The following is a 23,149-nucleotide window of genomic DNA, read 5'->3' as shown; positions in this document are numbered from 1 at the left end:
GATTATACATTTAATCTATAAAGGGCAGAGTCTGATACATATTGTAGTGTAAATATCTTCAAATAGTGTCATAAACAGATAGTTTATTGCAGTAGATATTAATTCTGTCCCATATTTCTAAAACAAGTAGAGAAACTGTCACAGTTTCAAAATAATGGGGGGAGTTCACCTCTGTTCCCTCTCATTTGGAGAAATAATTATAGGCGAGCTGGACGTTAATCTGGTGGTTATGGCCCAGATCAGAAGCACTTGGCAGTCATTTTAGCCCTGAAAACTTGTGAGATTTCAATAGATTTGATTATTCTTCCATAGTTATGCTAAGAAAGAATTATTGGACATTCCATTTTTAATTAGATTTAAAAACAAGAAGGTTGGGGGGGAAGCAAACATACCTCTGTATTTATTTTGACATACATTTTGACTCTATGTAGGCATTTCAGCCTCAGCTTTCTTAAGTGTGTTATCCTTTTCTTTAATTTCATCTTTAAAAATGAGACATTTAGTGAGAAATCCAGAGAAGACTTTATTTGAGGGCAGGAAACTCATTCCTCTCTGTTCTTTATGGATTTCTTCTGTAGACAAAACTTTCCTTGATCTTAAAAGTGGTTGCAAGCTTCAGAGAGAACTTTAAAAAAAAAAGCCTTCCAGTTAATAATAGCTATGGTCAATTACATGAAAGATATACTCTCCTTACTGGGACTGAATAAGAGAGTAATGATTGGCCTGGACAGATTCCCTCTCCTTTATGTTTCCATTAGTACTGATTGATTATCACACTTTAGTTAAGTTGATGCACTAATTCTTGGGTCTGGTTGACTTGACTTCTGGCCGTGGAGTTGATAGTAGTGACCCATTCAAAGTATTTGAACTGCCAAAGCAAAAATTATAGTGGACACAGTTAAACAGACAAGGAGGACTTTATTCAAGACTATTGCACTAGAGGAGAGAGACCAGAATGCAGTTTGAAATCAACTCCTCTGAAAAACAGTAGGGTTTTTCAGCACTGGGGTGAGCTGGTAGAAATATACTGAAGTACTTTTGGAAGAAGGTTGATCAGTGTGATGTGTTGAGCACATTCATTTACCCTAAGTTTGTAAATGTTTTTCTCTGCGGTTAGGCCATTTGTGTTTGCTGATTTGTACCCATCGGAGTTAGGCTCCTAGCCTCCACAGAAACTGGGAGATAGGAGCATTCTCTTCCTTGATGATAACATCTCAATGGCATGGCTCCCAGGTCTTTGAGGAAGATATTCCTGGGTTGTAAAATTTGCAAGAAGCTTCTTAAATGATTTATATCTCAAAGAGGCAGAGAGAAAGAATTTGCAAGTTTTTTAAAATAAATGCTGTAAGTAAAGGGAGGTCAGGGGCCAGAGACAGGAAGAAGCCTGTCTAAAGTTCAGTTAAGCTGAGAGGAATGTTAAGGCCACCTTGGTCAATATTATAATAGTACACATTTTAAAGTTATTTTTTATTTTTTATTTTAATTTTCTAGTTGAAGTACATTTGACATATAATACTATGGTAATTTCAGGTTTTACAGCATATTGATTCAACATTTATATACATTACCATGAGCACCATGGTAAGTCTGTCACCATACAAAGTTATTGCAGTATTGTTGGCTGTATTCCCTATACTGTACATTACATCCCCATGACTTATTTTGTACCTCTTAATCCCCTTCACCTATTTCACCCAATCCTTCACCCCTTTCCCCTCTGGTGACCACCAGTTCTCTGTATCTATGAATCTGTTTGTTATGTTTTGTTTGTTCGTTTGCTTTGTTTTTTAGATTCTACATGTAAGTGAAATCATACAGTATTTGTCTTTCTTGGTCTGACTATTTTCCTTAGCATAATACCCTCTAGATCCAACTGTGTTGTCACAAATATAAGGATTTCATTCTTTTTTATGGCTGTCCATTACACATATCACATCTTCCTTATTCATTCATCCATCAGTGGACACTTAGGTTTCTTCCATGTGTTGGCTATTGTAAATAATGCTGCAATGAACATAAACATAGGGGTGCATATGTCTTTTTGAATTAGTGTTTTCGTTTTCTTTGGATAAATACCCAGAAATGGAATTACTGGATGATAAGGTAGTTCTGTTTTTAATTTATTGAGGAATTTCCATACTCTTCTCCATAGTGGCTGCAACAACCTAAATTCCCATCAACAGTGCACAAAAGTCCCCTTTTTCTACATCCTTGACAATACTTGTTATTTCTTGTCTTTTTGATAATAGCCATTTTGACATGGGTGAGGTGGTTTTGATTCATTTCCCTGTTGATTAGTGATGTTGAGCATCTTTTCATGTGTCTGTTGGCCATCTGTATTTCTTCCTTAGAAAAATATCTGTTCAGGTCGTCTGCTCATTTTTCAATCAGATTGTCTATATATATATATATATATATTTTTTTTTTTGCGGTACGTGGGCCTCTCACTGTTGTGGCCTCTCCCATTGCAGAGCACAGGTTCCGGACACGCAGGCTCAGTGGCCATGGCTCACGGGCCTAGCCGCTCCGCGGCAGGTGGGATCTTCCCGGACCGGGGCACGAACCCGTGTCCCCTGCATCGGCAGGCGGACTCTCAACCACTGCGCCACCAGGGAAGCCCCAGATTGTCTATTTTTTGATATTAAGTTGTGTGAGTTATTTATATATTTTGAATATTAACCCCTTATGGGATATATCATTTGCAAATATCTTCTCCCATTCAAGAGGTTGCCTTTTTGTTTTGTTGATGATTTCCCTTGCTGTGAAAAAGCTTTTTAGTTTGATATAGTCCTATTTTTTTTTTTTTGCTTTTGTTTACGTTGACTGAAGAGGCAAATTCAAAAATATTGCTAAGAGTGATATCAAAGAGTGTATTGCCTATGTTGTCTTCTAGGAGTTTTTAGCGTTTCAGGTCTTACATTTAAGCCTTTAATCCACTTTGCGTTTACTTTTGTGTATGGTGTAAGAAAGTGGTCTAATTTCGTTCTTTTGCATGTACCTGTCCAATTTTACCAACACCATTTATCAATGAGACTGTGTTTTACCCAAAGTATATTTCTAGCTTCTTTTTGATAGATTAATTGACAAAAGAAGCATGGCTTTCTTTCTGGGCTCTCTATTTTGTTCCATTGATCTATGTGTCTGTTTTTATGCCAGTGCCATACAGTTTTGATAACTATAGCTGTGTAGTACAGTTTGAAATTAGGGAGTGTGATACCTCCAGCTTTGTTCTTCTTTCTTAAGATTGCTTTGGTTATTTGGGGTCTTTTGTAGTTTGTTACAAATTTTAGGATTATTTATTCCAGTTCTATAAAAACTGACATTGGTATTTTCTTTTTCTTTCTTTCTTTTGAATTTTTGAATTTTATTTTATTTATTTTTTTATACAGCAGGTCCTTATTAGTTATCCATTTTAAACATATTAGTGTATACATGTCAATCCCAATCTCCCAAGTCATCCCACCACCACCACCACCACCACCACCACCCCGCCACTTTCCCCCCTTGGTGTCTATACGTTTGTTCTCTACATCTGTGATTCTGTTTCTGTCCTGCAAACCGGTTCATCTGTACCATTTTTCTAGGTTCCACATATATGCATTAATAAACGATATTTGTTTTTCTCCTTCTGACTTACTTCACTCTGTTTGACAGTTTCTAGATCTATCCACATCTCTACAAATGACCCAGTTTTGTTCCTTTTTATGGCTGAGTAATATCCCATTGTATATATGTATCACATCTTATTTATCCATTCGTCTGTCAAAGGGCATTTAGGTTGCTTCCATGACCTGGCTGTTGTAAATAGTGCTGCAATGAACATTGGGGTGCATGTGTCTTTTTGAATTATGTTTTTTTTCTGGGTATATGCCCAGTAGTGGGATTGCTGGGTCATATGGTAATTCTATTTTTAGTTTTGTAAGGAACCTCCATACTGTTCTCCACAGTGGCTGTATCAATTTACATTCCCACCAACAGTGCAAGAGGGTTCCCTTTTCTCCACACCCTCTCCACCATTTGTTGTTTGTAGATTTTCTGATGATGCCCATTCTAACTGGTGTGAGTTGATACCTCATTGTTGTTTTGATTTGCATTTCTCTAATAATTAGTGATGTTGAGCAGCTTTTCATGTGCTTCTTGGCCATCTGTATGTCTTCTTTAAAAAAGTGTCTATTTAGTTCTTCTGCCCATTTTTGGATTGGATTGTTTGTTTTTTTAATATTGAGCTGCATGAGATGTTTATATATTTTGGAGATTAATCCTTTGTCCTTTGATTCGTTTGCAAATATTTTCTCTCATTCTGAGGGTTGTCTTTTAGTCTTGTTTGTAGTCCTTTGCTTTGCAAAAGCTTTTAAGTTTAATTTGGTCCCATTTGTTTATTTTTGGTTTTATTTCCATTACTGTAGGAGGTGGATCAAAAAAGATCTTGATGTGATTTATGTCAAAGAGTGTTCTACATATGTTTTCCTCTAAGAGTTTTATAGTGTCTGGTCTTACATTTAGGTCTCTAATCCATTTTGAGTTTATTTTTGTGTATAGTGTTAGGGAGTGTTCTAATTTCATTCTTTTATATGTAGCTGTCCAGTTTTCCCAGCACCACTTATTGAAGAGACTGACTTTTCTCCATTGTATATCCTTGCCTCCTTTGTCATAGATTAGTTGACCATAGGTGTGTGGGTTTATCTCTGGGTTTTCTATTCTGTTCCATTGATCTATATTTCTGTTTTTGTGCCAGTACCATACTGTCTTGATTACTGTAGCTTTGTAGTATAGTCTGAAGTCAGGGAGTCTGATTCCTCCAGCTCCATTTTTTTTCCCTCAAGACTGCTTTGGATGGGCTTCCCTGATGGCACAGTGGTTGAGAATCTGCCTGCCAACGCAGGGGACATGTGTTCGAGCCCTGGTCTGGAAAGATCCCACATGCCGTGGAGCAACTAAGCCCATGCACCACAACTACTGAGCCTGCACTCTGGAGCCCGCGAGCCCCAACTACTGAAGACTGCACACCTAGAGCTGCAGGCTCTGCAACAAGAGAAGCCACCGCAATGAGAAACCTGCACACCGCAATGAAGAGTAACCCCCCGCTCGCCACAACTAGAGAAGAGCCTGTGCGCAGCAACAAAGACCCAACACAGCCCAAAATAAATAAATAAATAAATTTATTAAAAAAAAAAAAAGACTGTTTTGGCTATTCAGGGTCTTCTGTGTCTCCATACAAATTTTAAGATTTTTTGTTCTACTTCTGTAAAAAATGCCACTGGTAATTTGATAGGGATTGCATTGAATCTTAGATTGCTGTGGGTAGTATAGTCATTTTCACAATATCGATTCTTCCAATCCAAGAACATGGTATATCTCTCCATCTGTTTGTGTCATTTTTGATTTCCTTCATCAGTGTCTTATAGTTTTCTGAGTACAGGTATTTTACCTCCTTAGGAGGGTTTATTCCTACGTATTTTATTCTTTTTGTTGCAAAGGTGAATGGGATTGTTTCCTTAATTTCTCTTTCTGATCTTTTGTTTTTAGTGTATAGGAATGCAAGAGATTTCTGTGCATTAATTTTGTATCCTGTAACTTTACCAAATTCATTGATTAGCTCTAGTAGTTTTCTGGTGGCATCTTTAGGATTATCTATGTACAGTATCATGTCATCTGCAAATAGTGACAGTTTTACTTCTTCTTTTCCAATTTGTATTCCTTTTATTTGTTTTTCTTCTCTGATTGCCGTGGCTAGGACTTCCAAAACTATGTTGCATAACAGTGGTGAGAGTGGACATCCTTGTCTTGATCTTACAGGAAATGCTTTCAGTTTTTCACCATTGAGAGTGATGTTTGTTGTGGGTTTGTCTTATGGCCTTTGTTATGTTGAGGTAGGTTCCCTCTATGCCACTTTCTGTAGAGTTTTTTTTTTTTTTTATCACAAATGGGTGTTGAATTTTGTCAAAAGCTTTTTTCTGCATCTATTGAGATGATCATATTGTTTTTATTCTTCAATTTCTAATATGGTGTATCACATTGATTGATTTGCATATATTGAAGAATCCTTGTATCCCTGGGATAAATCTCACTTGATCATGGTGTATGATCTTTTTACTGTGTTGTTGGATTCTGTTTGCTAGTATTTTATTGAATATTTTTGCATCTGTATTCATCAGTGATATTGGTCTGTAATTTTCTTTTTTTGTAGTATCTTTGTCTGGTTTTGGTATCAGGGTGATGGTGGCCTTATAGAATGAGTTTGCAGAGGAGTGTTCCTTCCTGTGAAAATTTTTGGAAGAGTTTGAGAAGGATGGGTGTTAGCTCTTCTCTAAATGTTTGATAGAATTCATGTGTGAAGCCATCTGGTCCTGGACTTTTGTTTGTTGGAAGATATTTAATCACAGTTTCAATTTCATTAGTTGTGATTGGTCTGTTCATATTTTCTACTTCTTCCTGGTTCAGTCTTGGAAGGTTATGCCTTTCTAAGAATTTGTCCATTTCTTCCAGTTTGTCCATTTTATTGGCACAGAGTTGCTTGTAGTAGTGTCTTAGGATGCTTTGTATTTCTGTGGTGTCCATTGTAACTGCTCCTTTTTCATTCTAATTTTATTGATTTGAGTCCTATCCCTCTTTTTATTGATGAGTCTGGCTAAAGGTTTATCAATTTTGTTTATCTTCTTAAAGAACCAGCTTTTAGTTTTATTGACCTTTGCTATTGTTTTCTTTGTTTCTATTTCATTTATTTCTGCTATGATCTTTATGTTTTCTTTTCTTCTAGTAATTTTGAGTTTTGGTTATTCTTCTTTTTCTAGTTCCTTTGGATGTTGTAAGGTTAGATTGTTTATTTGAGATTTTTCTTGTTTCTTGAGGTAGGCTTGTATTGCTATAAACTTAACTCTTAGAATTGCTTTTGCTGCATCCCATAGGTTTTGGATCGTCCTGTTTTCATCGTAATTTGTCTCTAGTTATTTTTTGATTTCCTCTTTGATTTCTTCAGTGATCTCTTGGTTATTTAGTAACATATTGTTTAGCCTCCATGTGTTTGTGTTTTTTATGTTTTTTTTCCCCTAATTGATTTCTAATCTCATAGGGTTGTGGTCCGAGAAGTTGCTTAATATAATCTCAATTTTCTTAAATTTACCGAGTCTTGATTTGTGACCCAAGATGTAATCTCTCATGGAGTATGTTCCACGTGCACTTGAGAAGAAAGTGTAATCTGCTGTTTTTGGATGGAATGTCTTATAAATGTCAATTAGATCTATCTGGTGTATTGTGTCATTTAAAGCTTGTGTTTCCTTATTAATTTTCTGTCTGGATGATCTGTCCATTCGTGTAAGTGAGGTGTTAAAGTCCCCCACTATGATTGAGTTACTGTCAGTTTCCTCTTTTATAGCTGTTAGCAGTTGCCTTATGTATTGAGGTGCTCCTATGTTGTGTGCATATATAATTGTTATATCTTCTTCTTGGATTGATCGCTTGATCATTATGTAGTGTCCTTCCTTGTCTCTTGTAACATTCTTTATTTTAAAGTCTATTTTATGTGATATGAGTATTGCTACTCCAGCTCTCTTCTGATTTCCATTTGCATGGAATATCTTTTTCCATCCCCTCGCTTTCAGTCTGTATGTGTCCCTAGGTCTGAAGTGGGTCTCTTATAGACAGCATATATATGGGTCTTGTTTTTGTATCCATTCAGTGAGCTTGTGTCTTTTGGTTGGAGCATTATTTAATCCATTCACGTTTAAGGTAATTTTCGATATGTATGTTCCTTTTACCATTTTATTAATTGTTTTGGGTTTGTTTTTGTAGGTCCTTTTCTTCTCTTGTGTTACCCACTTAGAGAAGTTCCTTTAGCATTTGTTGTAGAGCTGGTTTGATGGTGCTGAATTCTCTTGGCTTTTGCTTGATTTCTCTCTCGAATCTGAATGAGATCCTTGCCAGGTAGGGTAATCTTGGTTGTAGGTTCTTCCCTTTCATCGCTTTAAATATATCATGCAACTGCCTTCTGGCTTGTAGAGTTTCTCCTGAGAAATCAGTTGTTAACCTTATGGGAGTTCCCTTGTATATTATTTGTCTTTTTCCCTTGTTGCTTTCAATAATTTTTCTTTGTCTTTAATTTTTGTCAGTTTGATTACTGTGTGTCTCAGTGTGTTTCTCCTTGGGCTTATCCTGCCTGGGACTCTCTGTGCTTCCTGGACTTGGGTGGCTACTTCCTTTCCCATGTTAGGGAAATTTTCGACTATAATCTCTTCAAATATTTTCTTGAGTCCTTTCTCTCTCTCTTCTCCTTCTGGGACCTCTATAATGCAAATGTTGGTGCATTTAATGTTGTCCCAGAGGTCTCTTAGGCTGTATTCATTTCATTTCATTCTTTTTTCTTTATTCTGTTCCACGGCAGTGAATTCCACCATTCTGTCTTCCAGGTCACTTATCCATTCTTCTGCCTCAGTTATTCTGCTATTCATTCCTTCTAGTGTATTTTTCATTTCAGTTATTGTTTTGTTCATCTCTGTTTGTTTGTTCTTTAATTCTTCTAGGTGTTTGTTCTTTAATTCTTCTAGGTCTTTGTTAAAGCTTTCTTGCATCTTCCCGATCTTTGCCTCAATTCTTTTTTCTAGGTCCTGAATCACTTCATTGTCATTATTCTGAATTCTTTTTCTGGAAGGTTGCCTATCTCTACTTCATTTAGTTGTTTTTCTGGGGTTTTATCTTGTTCCTTCATCTGGTGCATAGCCCTCTGCCTTTTCATTTTGTCTATCTTTCTGTGAATGTTGTTTTCCTTCCCCAGGCTGCAGAATTGTAGCTCATCTTGCTTCTGCTGTCTGCCCTCTGGTGGATGAGGCTATCTAAGAGGCTTATGAAAGCTTCCTGATGGGAGGGACTGGTGGTGGGTAGAGCTGGCTGTTGCTCTGTTGGGCAGAGCTCAGTAAAACTTTAATCTGCTTGTCTGCTGATGGGTGGGACTTGCTTCCCTCTTTCCTGGTTGTTTGGCCTGAGGTGACCCAACACTGGAGACTACCCAGCTCTTTGTTGGGGCTAATGGTGGAATCTGGGAGGGCTCTTGCCAAGGAGTACTTCCCAGAACTTCTGCTGCCAGTGTCCTTGTCCCCACGGTCAGACACAGCTACCCCCTGCCTCTGCAGGAGACCCTCCAACACTAGCAGGTAGGTCTGGTTCAGTCTCCTATGGGGTCACTGCTCCTTTCCCTGGGTCCTGATGCACACACTACTTTGTGTGTGCCCTCCAAGAGTGGAGTCTTTGTTTCCCGCAGTCCTGTCGAAGTCCTGCAGTCAAATCCCGCTAGCCTTCAAAGTCTGATTCTCTTGCAATTCCTCCTCCCATTGCTGGACCCCCCAGGTTGGGAAGCCTGACGTGGGGCTCCGAACCTTCGATCCAGTGGGTGGACTTCTGTGGTATGTGTTCTCCCGTTTGTGAGTCACCCACCCAGCAGTTATGGGATTTGATTTTGTTGTGATTACGCCCCTCCTACTGTCTCATTGCAGCTTCTCCTTTGTCTTTGGATGTGGGGTATCTTTTCTGGTGAGTTCCAGTGTCTTCCTGTCGACGATTGTTCAGCAGTTAGTTGTGACTCTGGTGCTCTCGCGAGAGGGAGTCGCCATTGGTATTTTGATAGGGATTGCATTGAATCTGTAGATTGCTTTGGGTAGTATGGAATTTTAACAATATTAATTCTTCTAATCCATGAGTAAGTATGGTATGTCTTTCCATTTATGTGTGTTATCTTCATTTTCTCTCATCAGTATCTTATAGTTTTCAGAAGTACAGGTGTTTTCCTCCTTGGTTAAATTTATTCCTAAGTATTTTATTCTTTCTGATGCAGTTGAAAATGGGATTTTCTTTATTTTTTTTTCTGATAGTTTGTTATTAGTGTACATAGATGCAGAAGATTTGTGTATGTGAATTTTGTATCCTGCAAATTTACTGAAGTCATTTGTTAGTTCTAATAGTCTTTTGGTTGGAGCCTTTAAGATTTTCTGTATATAAGTATCGTGTCATCTGCAAATAGTGACAGTTTTACCTATTCCTTTCCAATTTGAATGCCTCCTCTGTCTATCTCTCTCTCTCTCTGTCTCTCTCTCTCATTGCTAGCGCTAGGGTTTCTAATACTGTGTTAAATAACAGTGGCAAGAGTGGGCATCCTTATCTTCTCCCTGATCTTAGAGGAAAATATTTCAGCTTTTTACCTTGGAGTATTATGTTAGCTGTGGGTTTGTCATATGTAGTCCTTTTTACGGTGAGGTATGTTCTCTCTATACCCACTCTGTTGTGAGAGTGTTTAACATAAATCGATGTTGAATTTTGTCAAATTCTTTTTCTTCATCTATTGCGTGTTTGTGTTTTTTCCAGTTTTCTTCTTATAATTGATTTCTAGTTTCATACTGTTGTGGTCAGAAAAGTAGCTTGGTAATGATTTCAATCTCCTTAAATTTATTGAGACTTTTTTGTGGACTAACGTGATTTATCCTGAAGAATGATCCATGTGCACTTGAAAAGAATGTGTATTCTGCTGGTTTTGGATGAAACGTTCTGTATATCTATTAAGGCTGTATGGCCTAATGTGTCGTTTAAGGGCAATATTTCCTTACTGATTTTCTGTCTAGATCATCTATCCATTGATGCAAGTGGGGTGTTAAAGTCCCCTACTATTGTATTACTGTCAATATTTCCTTCATGTATGTTAATATTTGCTTTATGTATTTAGGTGCTCCTATGTTGGGTGCATAAATATTTATGTGTCATATGCTCTTGTTGGATTGATGCCTTTATTATTACATAACACCTTTTTTGTCTCTTGTTGCAGTCTTTGTTTTAAAGTCTATTTTGTATGATATAAGTATTGCTATCCCAATTTTCTTTTCATTTCCATTTCCATGGAGTATGTTGTTCCATCCCTTCACTTTTAGTCTGTGTTTGTCTTTAGACCTGGAGTGATTCACCTATAGGTAGTGTGTGTGTGTGTGTGTGTGTGTGTGTGTGTGTGTGTGTATATATATATATATATATCTTGTTTTTTTATCCATTCAGTTACCCTGTCTTTTGATTGGATCACTTAGTCTATTGATAGGTATGCACTTATTGCTATTTTGCTAATTTTTTCTGGTTGTTTTTATAGTTCTTCCCTCTTCTTTCTTCTTCTCTTGTTCTCTTCCCTTGTGACTTTCTTTAGTAATATGTTTGCTTTCCTTTCTTTTTATTTTTTGTGTATTTGTTATAGGTTTTTGTTTTTTGGTTACCATGAGGTTCCTATAGTAACAATCTATGTATATAGCTGTTTATTTTAAATTAATGGTCACTTAAGTTTGAGTGCATTCTAAAAGCACTGGATTTTTGTCCATCCTCCACATTTTATGTTTTTGATGTTATCTTTTACATCTTTTTATTTTGTGTATCACTTAACTAATTATTTTAGATATAGATGATTTTACTACTTCTGTCTTTTAACCTTCATACTAGCTTTGTAGGTGGTTCTTATCCACCTTTACTGTATGTTTGCTTTTACCAGTGAGATTTTTTCTTTCATAATTTTCTTGTTTCTAGTTATGGCCTTTTCTTTTTTGCTTGAAGAAGTTCCCTTAACATTTCTTGTAATGTTGGTTTAGTGGTGATGAACTCCTTTAGCTTTTTTTTTTTTTTTTTTTTTTTTTGCGGTACGTGGGCGTCTCACTGCTGTGGCCTCTCCCGTTGCGGAGCACAGGCTCTGGACGTACAGGCTCAGCGGCCATGGCTCATGGGCCCAGCTGCTCCACGGCATGTGGAATCTTCCCAGACCGGGACACGAACCTGTGTCCCCTGCATCAGCAGGCGGACTCTCAACCACTGTGCCACCAGGGAAGCCCTCCTTTAGCTTTTATTTGTGTAGTAAACTCTTCAGTTCTGAAAGATACTACTTCAATTCTGAAAGATAAACTTGCCAGGTAGTGTCTTCTTGGTTGTAAGTTTTTTCCTTTCAGTACTTTGAATATATTGTGCCAATTCCTTCTGGACTATAAATTTTCTGCTGAAAACTCAGCTCATTATCTTATGGGGGTTCCCTTGTAAGTAACTAGTTGTTTTTCTCTTGCTGCTTTTAATATCTTCTCTTTAACTTTTGACATTTTAATTGTAATGTGTCTTGGTGTGGGTCTCTTTGGTTTCATCTTGTTTGGGACTCTGTGCTTCATGGACTTGGATGTCTGTTTCCTTCATCAGGTTAGGGAAGTTTTTTAACCATTATTTCATCAAATAGGTTTCCTGTCCCCATTTCTCTCTTTTCTCCTTCTGGGACCCCTTTGTTGCGAATTTTAGTAAGCTTGATGTTGTTCCAGAGGTCCCTTAAACTATCTGCATTTTTTTAAACTCTTTTTTCTTTTTGGTGTTCTGATTGGATGATTTCCACCACCTTGTCTTCCAGATGGTTGATCCATTCTTCTGCATCTGCTGTTGGTTCTCTCTGGTGTATTTTTCATTTCAGTTATTGTATTCTTCAGTTCTGATTGGTTTTGTTTTACATTTTCTATCTCTTTGTTGAAAGTTCTCATTGTGTTCCTCCATTCTTCTCCTGAGTTTGGTGAGCATGATTTTGGCTATTCCTTTGAATTCTTTATCTGGTAATTTGCTTACCTCCATATTGTTTAGTTCTGTTTCTGAGGATTTGTCTTGTTCTTTTGTTTGGAAGATATTTATTTGTCTCTTCATTTTGCCTAACTCTCTGTGGTTGTTGCTTTGTATTAGGTATATCAGCTAGGTCTCTCCATTTGAAAGAGTGGCCTTATGTAGGTGTCCTATGGGGCCCAGTGGTGCAATCTCCCCTGCTTACCAGAGCCAGGAACTCTAGGGGTTTCCCCTGTGTGGGATACCTGTGCCTTCCTGTTTTGTTTGGGCTGTGATTGGTGCAGGTGTGCTGGTGGGTGGAGCTGGCCCCCCGGCATGAGTGGCTGCAAGGCCTGGCCATGACTGTTACAGGTGCACTGTTTATGGGACTGGTCTGAAGTGTGGCAGATACCTTGGTGAGACACTGGTCAGTGCTGGCTGGAGCAGCTCACTTGATAGGGTTAGGCAGGAGCTGCTTTGGAGTGGCCAGCTGAGACAGGCCGGTTGGGCAGGGCTGATCCTCAAGGGATGCTGGGGCAGGATGGATGGTGTTAGCTAGGTCGACTGAGTGTGACAAAAATGGTGCCCACCTGTGCTGGGCCAGCTAGGTGGAGGGAAAGTAAAAAAATGCCTGCCAGCACTTCTGTCCCTAGAGAAAGCTCCACCAGATTGTTGCTCCTCTGGCACATGCCCTAAAATTAGTCAGTGAATCTCCTTCTTATATGACCCAGGTACTTTTCAAGCTGCTGCCTTTGCACTGGGACTTGGAGTGAGTGAGTTTGTGTCCAAGCCCTTTAAGAGCAGTCTTGGTTTTCCCCATCCCTCTGGCTCTCCTGAATATAATCCTCACTGGGTTTCAAAGCTGCACATTATTGGGGCTTGTTTCCTGGTGCAGGTCCTCTGGGCTGGGAATCCCAATGTGGGGCTCAGACCCCTTGCTCATCAGGGTCGACCACCACTGTGGTTGTGATATCCCTCCTACTTGTGGTTGCTGTACCCAGTGTGTGAGTTCTGACTAGGCTACATCTGTGTCCCTACTTCTCATCTCAATATCCTTAGTTGCAGAAAATCTGTTCTGCTAGTCTTCAGGTCATTCTCAGAGATTTGTAGTTACCGTTTTGGTGTGTTTGTGGGAGGAGGTAAGCTCAGGATCTTCCTACTCTGCTTTCTATTTTTTTTTTTTTTTTTTTTTTTTTTGTGGTACACGGGCCTCTCAGTGTTGTGGCCTCTCCCGTTGCGGAGCACAGGCTCCGGACGCGCAGGCTCAGCGACCATGGCTCACGGGCCCAGCCGCTCCATGGCATGTGGGATCTTCCTGGACTGGGGCATGAACCCGTGTCCCCTGCATCGGCAGGCAGACTCTCAACCACTGCACCACCAGGGAAGCCCAGGAGCACTACTTTTTAATGTGACCACTGGGAAGTTTAAAATGGCATATGTAACTCCTGTTTATGGTTCTTACTATATTCTGTTGGACAGCAGTGGCTCTAGATCTCTTTTGATAAGTCATGTCTTTTCTTAGATATGGGTCTTCCAAAGAGACATCCAGATATCACTATGTTAGTGCACATAAGACTAGAGCTGTAAAATTACCAGGGTAGCTAAGGACAAGACTTTTCCATATAACTCTGCCCCTGGCATAAACTGTATAGAGATTTGTCTAAGTGCGCTATGCTTGCTCCCACTCCCTCACCATACTTTGCCCTTCGTTCTGGCCATGCAGAGCAGCTTGACAAAACTGGGGGCCTCCTGGAAATCTCAGCATACTTGTTGCTTGCTCTCAGCTGGCTCGCTTCTGAAATGTTTCTTGAAAATGCAACTGCTTCAACAATAAGCTTCTTAATTATGTCGTGGGTTCACCACGAGGGTATACAAACAGACCCTCAGCAGTAGCTAATTTTCCTTTAATTGTATCTCATTCTCATGTTGGAATATCCCATTTCTTATTCATGAAAGCCTAACACGTGTTAATCCATTACAGGTGGAGTAACTAACACGGCACAATATCAGAACAGACTAATGGCATATGAACCTAACCAGGTAAGACTCATATAAGAAAAGCTCATTACCTTAATTAAAATGAATTTTTAAAGATTGCTACAGTAATTAGGAGTTGGAATGCCAAGTCTATACACACACATGCAACTTAAACTTACATAGAGAAAAGGAAGCATCTGGATAAACTGCTTTTTGGTTGCCTTTTTTTTTTTCTCACAAAACACAGAATTTCAGCTCTTTTTGTTTTATGCTATACTCAGTTCTCAACTTTTTCAGAGTTTTGCATAATGTAGGAAAAAGGGAAAATATATTGATGAGTTAAATGCCCTTATTACCATTTATCTCAAGTGGCTGTTCATCACTGAGGCATCCTGAGAAAGGATTTGGATTGTCCTGTTGCCACCTCCTTTTAGAAGGCCTGTCACTCTAGGAGGGGAACGTGCTTATGGTTTCCTTATTCCCAAATAAAGTGATAACTTTTATTTAGCTCCATATAGCCAACATATCCCAGGACAGTATGTAGGACAAATCTGAAGGAGCAGTATCTGAAGAGTTGGCGCACGTTTTTCATCTAAGAGCTGGGCCTGCACTGGGAGCATTTTGATGGTGCCTGTCCCTTCTATCCACTTTTCATGCACACTTAATGACTTTTCTTTCCCCCAAAGAAGAACTATTTTTATTCTCTTTTCCTTCTACCAAAGTATCTGTAACTGTGGCACATGTTTGCTGAATTTTGTCATTTCTATGATTTTGGCAATGTAAGTACTTTTCATGATTTTGACAGTATTCCAGAATGATTTGATTTGGAGGTTTCATCTTCATCAGCTGAAGATAATGGAACACAAAACAACAGGTTGGCTTTGGCACTCTGGGTTGGGACTAGCCATCAAATATATGTTCAGAGTGACCTCAGTCTATTTAGTATTTTTTAACAATTACTTGATTCTGAGTTTAGCGAAGGTATTTCTGTCTTTGCAAGTGTTTCCTGATGTCATTAGAGGCTATAGGTTTCAGAGACCACGTGTCCCTGGGCCGGATGTCCCAAGAGGGATCATTAATTGCAGTTGCTTAAGTTTGGTGCACACGTGGTTAAAGAGGAAGAAGGTGTTAACATTTCTCAAATGAGTTCTGTTTCATGTTTGTACACACAAGCTCTTTTTTTTTTTTTTTTGCGGTATGCGGGCCTCTCACTGTTGTGGCCTCCCCCGTTGCGGAGCACAGGCTCCGGACGCGCAGGCTCAGCGGCCATGGCTCACGGGCCCAGCCGCTCCGCGGCACATGGGATCCTCCCAGACCGGGGCACGAACCCATATCCCCTGCATCGGCAGGAGGACTCTCAACCACTTGCGCCACCAGGGAGGCCCCACACGTGCTCTTTTTAAAAATTCTGCTGGCATATTGTTTACAGTGGGTACTGGCAAACATCACATCTGCTTGCATCTTGCTCAGAATCTCAATAACTCTATCATTCAGCCCTGGTGCTTATTTCTCTTCTAGACCTTTGTGGAGAGTCGATAATGCCTGCCATCTGCCACAGAGCACATCGCTACTTGCCAACAGGCAGGCTGGGGTGACCTCTGCTTCCCCAGCACTGATTAGTATTCACACGCTAGCTTATTAGGAATGACCCCACCAGGCCTCTCTGTTTCTTTGCCTTTGCAGCGGTTGGCGGCTCACCTGGCAGGCATGGCAGTGAAGGAAGCTAAAGATATAATCAGGGGATGCAGTCAGGCTTTGCAAACCAGATGGCATCCATAGTCCTGTGGCAGGGGACTGGACTGCTAGTGGAAACATTGATTCCTAATACTGTGATGGGTTGCCTCATTTTAGAAAGCACCTAAGGAAAGCATCATCAGTCTTGAGTTAAATCCACTCATGCATAATGTATTAAAGATATTTCTTAGGAGAATATCTTGAAAGAAAGGTTTGATTGTTTTATTAAAGATACATTTAATTGGAAGGAGATTCTTAATATGACATGTTTAAAAAGGGGGGAGCAGATAAATTCAAGCCTTAAAAAACTGGACAAACCACTTTCTTTTTCTCATGTTAGTGTATCTTTGAAAGAGAAATTACAGATGAGCCAGTCGATAAGCCAATAGTGAATGGACCAATATTTATACAAAACTTTCTTTTTTGCTTCTTCCTTTACAGCTCTGTGAACTGAAATTCTGTGTATTCAAACCATCATATGATTTTTTCGGTTGAAATCCAAATTTTTCTCTGCAAAAAGAAATAATCTATGTTCTTCCTGTATGTTTAGTGTTTATGTAGAAAGAAAATGGTAAGGTTTACTTACCTGTCCATTACTTAGTTGAGATTTAAAATTAAAGTCATATTTGATTTTCATCTATTTTTACATTATATTTTATTTTTTTTATTTTTTTTATTTTTATTATTATTTTTTTTTTGCGGTACGCGGGCCTCTCACTGCTGTGGCCTCTCCTGTTGCAGAGCACAGGCTCCGGACGCGCAGGCTCAGCGGCCACGGTGCATGGGCCCAGCCGCTCCGCGGCATGTGGGATCTTCCCGGACCGGGGCACGAACCCGTGTCCCCTGCATCAGCAGGCGGACTCCCAACCACTGACTGCGCCACCAGGGAAGCCCCTATTTTTACATTATATTTTAAATAGGAGCCTTATTTGAGAGGAGTGGAGCAGACCTCTCTCGTTCTTGAGGGTGGTCTAGAACCAGATATTAGAGGTTTCACCATTCCCTAAAGTTATCACAGAACATTTGGTCTTCTAACAAAACAGATAACCGTGTGCCTGGAAATAACCTTTCCCAATTGGGTGAAGTTGTGAGTGTAAATATATGAAAGGCTGTGAGGGGTTTGCTGCTGAATCAAATCTTAGCTCTTCCATTGACCTCCGGAGGTTCATCCTGGAAAGAACAGCAAAGCTGCCCTCATATTAACTTATGAAGGGTCCTTGGGCAGCCAATGATTATATCACAGTAACTTTTAAAAAGTGCATATTATTGGACATATGTGCCAGGCATTGTTCTAAATGCTTTAGGTGTATTAGCTCATTTAATCTTCACAACAGGCTTGTCAGATGGGTACTGTTATCTCTATTTTACAGATGAGGAAACAGGCACAGACGGGTTAAGTAAATTGCCAAGGTCGCACACAGATGATAAACTCAGGCATTCTGGATCCAGAGCCTGTTTTGTTATCATTATACCACCGTACACAGTATACCTAACCATGCACTTGTACTCTTAAGTCATTTGCAGGAGTAAGTTCTCTCAATTGGGAGAAATAACCAATCATGAAAACTTCTAAATTCTCATATGTTCCCCTTACAAATTCAAAATGCAACCCAAGGAAGAGGAAATGCCTTACGTAAGTTGCAAATAGAGTTAGAACATGTGGGCTCTTCTGCACTTGTTCTCAGGCAAGAAGCCCATACCTTTCAAAGTATATAAACAACATTCAAATAGAACGTGATTGACCATCATTAGAGTCCCCACTACTAATGAAGCACTGCTGTTTTCTGCCCTGGAGGTCTCCACTTAACAGAATTCACCTGAGTTTCTTTTTTCTCTTTTTTTTTGTCTCAGAATAAGTGGATAAGCCGCAGCCCCATGCTGCAGAGGCGGGTCTACCATTCCATGGCTGCTGTTCAAAGGAAGCTTTATGTTCTTGGAGGCAATGACCTGGACTACAATAACGACCGGGTCCTCGTGCGGCATATAGATGCCTACAACATGGACGCTGACCAGTGGACGCGTTGTAATTTTAACCTGTTGACTGGCAAGTACCTTTGATTGAGTAAATCAGGAAAAGCAGAGATTCAGGAAGTTGTGAAACTTGTTTTCTTAGATATCTGTAGTGCAGCTGTAAATATTAAGTGCATGGTGGTAGAACAACTTGGCTTTTATTACCCAGAAAGGTGTGCATGTGCATTGTTTATCTCACAAAATCGGACTCAATCAGGTGGCTGAACATCTGGTTTCTCAGGGCCTGTGTTACCTTTGTTTGTGTTTGCACGTTGCCAAGAGAGACGTGTCAGGTCCATTATTGTCTATCAGTATTCACGTAGGAACATTGGTATAAGTAGGAGGAACCAGGCGCTGAAAGAGGTAATGACTCTTTACAGGAGCAATTTATTTTTTACTTCTCACTACTTTTAGTCCTCTTATTTCTTGTGAGTGCAGGAGAATGGTCTTCATTGTTTGTCAGTGTCAACTATCATTTCTGCCTGTATTCTCCTAAAGACAAAACCTTAAGAGATGTTCTGTGCATGAGGGTTTGGCAGCGCTTCTGGCCACAGAGACCCACCCAAGCATTACCACGGGGTAGCACTAGGTAGGGACCATACTCATCCCACAGGGGAATAAAATGAAAGCAGCGAACAGCTTACCCCTGACTTTTTTTAATGAAGTTGAAAACTTGTCCTCCCTTTTCGGTCTACGTGATTAAGATCCCTTCCAGGCTGCTCTAATAGGAAAATCGCAACTCAAACGGGTGGGCTGGACTATTGCCTCAAGACATTTTAATATGCTGAGTGGGCACTCAATGACTCACAGCTGCTGCTACGGAGGCCACAGTGGGGGGCATAACCAATGTGAGAGGTTTAGATGCTTTGTATTGAGCTCCTGTTTTTGTGAAAATGATCTTTGAGGCCCACCTACAAGCACTTAACTCTAAGTTGCTGTAGTGGTACCTTAGCCCCTTGGTCCCTCGATCTGTGAGTCTGTCTGCTATAGGATCCAGCTTATTTATTACCCGAGTCAATCCTGTGTCAGCCCATCAATAAAAAGAGACTATCTCGCTCTCTGGTGGCCTCCAGGGAAGAATATGTAGTAGTGAGTTATTCTGTCTTCCTTTTTAAGTAGGGGAGGAACCTTTCATCATTTTGGCGTGTCAGTATCTAGGGACTACCCAGGCTGGTCCCAGTTCAGGAACTTTAATATAGTCTTAAAATTGTTGTGTATGTAAAGAAAAGAAGGGTAGTAACTTTATCAATCTTTTCTGTTATTTGTCTTCATTTGGGGCACACTAGGGGCATGGCTCTGTTTTATTGGCTTCTTGTGGTTGCAGCCATTACAAATGTAAGCACTTGCTTAAAAGCATTTGTAGTACAAGAGGTGCTTTGCATTCCTAAAATATACCATATAAACTAATGGCATACAACCTAGTATAAAACTTAGTTCTATGTGGATTATTGCTGTATTTACTAACTTGGCTGGCTATCAAGAGTTATGGCTGGATTCTGACCCAACACAGAGTCATTCTCTGAGTGGTTAATTCTTCCCTGTGAGAACTGGGAGACAGTGATTAGTTGAGGCAGAAATACTGTGGAATATACAGGTGTGCCACAGAGGGAAATTGTATCCCTCAGTGGCAAAAGGGTTAATGAAGACATGCAAGGAAATGGATTTATTTTTCCTCTTTTATTCACTTCTCTTTACTTTAGGCCAAAATGAATCTGGAGTTGCTGTCCATAATGAGAGAATATATTTAGTGGGTGGATATTCGATTTGGACGAACGAGCCTCTGGCTTGCATCCAGGTGAGTGGTTGAAGTTCCTTTTGGAGTTTGTACAAGTGATTCAGTGAGGTTATTTTTGCAATGCTGCTGTTGCAGGGAGAGATGTTTACAGGTAGGAAGAAGATTGAGCTTCCTTTGTGCAGCTAGTTCAGCCACTAAACTTCATCCTGCATCCTAAAGATGCTAACTAATAAATGATGGAGCCCTGTTGAAAATAAAGATGGCAATGAGCTTTGAAAATATATGTTATACTGGAAATGGGGAAAGTGGAATGCTTCTTCCTTTCTTATAAACCAAAACATCTAGAAATCTTGGTAATAGTACTTTCACAGCTGCAAAACTTTACAAATGTCTCCTTTCTATACCATTTTCTTATTTTCTGTTCTGTATTACAATTCATTCAACAAATGCCACCTATGAGGGTGTTGTTCTTTCCTGGCAGAAGTGAGTAGTAGTAGTTTATGATTGGAAGCTTGTATTGCTTCCCTCTTAGAACTGTTTTTACTGTGTTCCATAGGTGTTTTTAATTTATCATGTTTTCATTTTCATTTGTCTCCAGGTAATTTTTTAATTCCTCTTTGATTTCTTCAGTGATCCACTGGTTGTTGAGTAGCATGTAGGTTAGCCTCCATGGGTTGTGTTTTTTGCAGTTTTTCCTTATAGTTACTTTTTATTCTTGTAGAGTTGTAGTCATAAAAAGATGCTTGATATGATTCCACTATTCTTAAATTTACCAAGGCTTGTTTTGTGGTCTGGCATGTGATCTATCAGAGAGAATGTTCCATGTGCAACTGAAAAGAATGTGTATTCTGTTGCTTTTGGATGGAATGTCCTATATGTAGCTATTAAGTCCATCTGGTTTGATGCTTCATTTAAGGCCAGTGTTTCTTTATTGATTTTCTGTCTGGGTGATCTGTTCACTGATGTAAGTGGCATGTTAAAATACCCTACTATTATTGTGTTACTGTTGTTTTCTCCCTTTATGTCTGTTAATATTCACTTTATGTATTTAGGTGCTCCTATTTTGGGTGCATAGATATTTACAAGTGTTATATCTTCTACTTGGATTGACTTCTTGATCATTATGTAATGCCCTTCTGTGTGTCTTGTAACAATCTTTGTTTAAACTCTATTTTATCTGATATAAGTATTGCTACACTGGCTTTCTTTTGATTTCCATTTGTATGGAAAATCTTTTTCAATTCCCTCACTTTCAGTGTATGTGTCTTTAGATATGAAGTGAGTCTCTTGTAGGCAGCAGATATATAGGTCTTGTTTTTGTATCCATTCAGCCACTCTGTGTCTTTTGATTGAAGCATTTAGTGCATTTACATTTAAAGTAATTAGCAATATGTATGTTCCTATTGCCATTTTGTTAATTTGGGGGGGGTTGTTTTTGTAGGTCTTTCTTCCCCCTTCTTTTGTTCTCTTGTGATTTGATGACTATATTTAGTGTTATGTTTGGATTCCTTTCTCTTTTTTTCTATGTACCTATTGTAGATTTTTGATTACCATGAGGTTTATATATAGCAATCTGTGTATGTGTATGTATATGTGTGTGTGTGTGTGTGTGTATAGTTTTAAAACGTATATATGTTGTTTTAAGTTGCTGATCTCTTAATTTCAAATGCATTTTAATAACCCTGTATTTGTATTCCCCTCATGATTACTGTTTTTGACATTATGTTTTATATCAAATTGTTTTGTATATCCCTTAGTTGCTTATTGTGGATATAAATGATTTTTACTACTTCTGTGTTTTAACTTTTCTACCGGCTTTCTGTGTGGATGATTTCCTACCTTAACCGTTTGTTTACATTTACTGATGAGCTTTTTCCATTCATAATTTTCATGTTTCTAGTTGTGGCCTTTTCTTTTAAGTGAAACAGAAAAGAGAAGTTCCTTTAACATTTCTTGTAAAGCTGGTTTGGTGGTGCTGAACTCTGCTAGCTTTTGCTTGTTTGTAAAACTTTTGACCTCTCCGTTAATTCTGAAAGAGAGCCTTGCTGGGTGGAGTATTCTTGGTTGTAGGGTTTTCCCTTTCATTACTTTAAATATATTGTGCCAATCCCTTCTGGCCTGCAGAGTTTCTGTTAAAAAGTCAGCTTATAGCCTTACGACAGTTCCCTCGTATACAACTTGTTGCTTTTCCCTTGCTGTTCTTAATATTCTATCTTTATCTTTAATTTTTGCCATTTTAATCAATGTATCTTGGTGTGTTCCTTTTTGGGTTAATCCTATATGGGACTCTGTGCTTCCTGGATTTGGGTGACTGTTTCCTTTCCCAGATTAGGGGAGTTTTCAGCTATTATGTCTTCAAATATTTTCTCAGCACCTTACTTTCTCTCTTCTCCTGGGATCCCTATAATGCGAATGTTAGTGTGATTGATGGTGTCTCAGAGGTCTCTTAAATTGTCCTCATTTATTTTTATTCTTTTTTCTGTTCAGCATCAGTGATTTCCACTACTCTGCCTTCCAGCTCACTGATTCATTCCTCTGTATCATAGAGTCTGTTGATTCCTTCTAGTGTATTTTTCATTTCAGTTACTGTATTCTTCATCTCTGGTTGTTCTTTGTAGTTTCTAACTCTGTTAAAAACTTCTAACTTCTTGCTTTGTGCATTCATCCTTCTCCTAAGTTCTTTGATCATCTTTACAATCACTACCCTGAACTCTTTCTCAGGTAGATTGCCTATCCATTTCACTTGATTCTTCTTCTGGGGTTTTATCTTGTTCCTTCATTTGGAGTATGTCCCTCTGTTGCCTCATTTTGCCTAACTTGCTTTTTAAATTTTTCTGTCTGGTAGGTTGGTTACAGTTCCCAGCCTTGGGTAAGTGACCTTTTGTAGATGTCCTATGCATCTTGGGAGCACACACCCCTTTCATCACCAGAGCTACATGCTCTAGGTGCCCCTATATGGGCTGCATGGGTCCTTCTTTTGTGACAGGCTGACTGCTGTGGCTCACTGGAGGATGGAGTCAGGGTCCAGAAGACCTCAGGGCTGTTGCCTGCCCATTGGTGGATGAAGCCAGATCCTGGGCCTAATACTGGCCTACTGGTGGGCAGAACTGTGTTCTGGGAACT

At 39.2% G+C, this 23,149-nt stretch overlaps 1 protein-coding gene across 2 annotated transcripts in view; it reads left to right on the top strand.

Annotated features, from left to right (window-relative positions):
• KLHL32 (kelch like family member 32) overlaps positions 1-23,149 on the top strand; it is a 224,330-nt gene that overhangs the window by 183,602 nt on the left and 17,579 nt on the right. For both annotated transcript variants that reach the window (XM_060114789.1, XM_060114788.1), the window contains 3 exons: positions 14,552-14,610; positions 18,133-18,325; positions 19,992-20,086. In XM_060114789.1, the coding sequence (XP_059970772.1) occupies positions 14,552-14,610; positions 18,133-18,325; positions 19,992-20,086 (347 nt within the window). The remainder of the gene's footprint in view (positions 1-14,551; positions 14,611-18,132; positions 18,326-19,991; positions 20,087-23,149) is intronic.

Source organism: Mesoplodon densirostris, chromosome 12 (assembly GCF_025265405.1).
Source record: "Mesoplodon densirostris isolate mMesDen1 chromosome 12, mMesDen1 primary haplotype, whole genome shotgun sequence".
Classification (NCBI taxonomy): Eukaryota; Metazoa; Chordata; class Mammalia; order Artiodactyla; family Ziphiidae; genus Mesoplodon; species Mesoplodon densirostris.
This window is presented reverse-complemented; position numbering and strand designations above follow the sequence as displayed.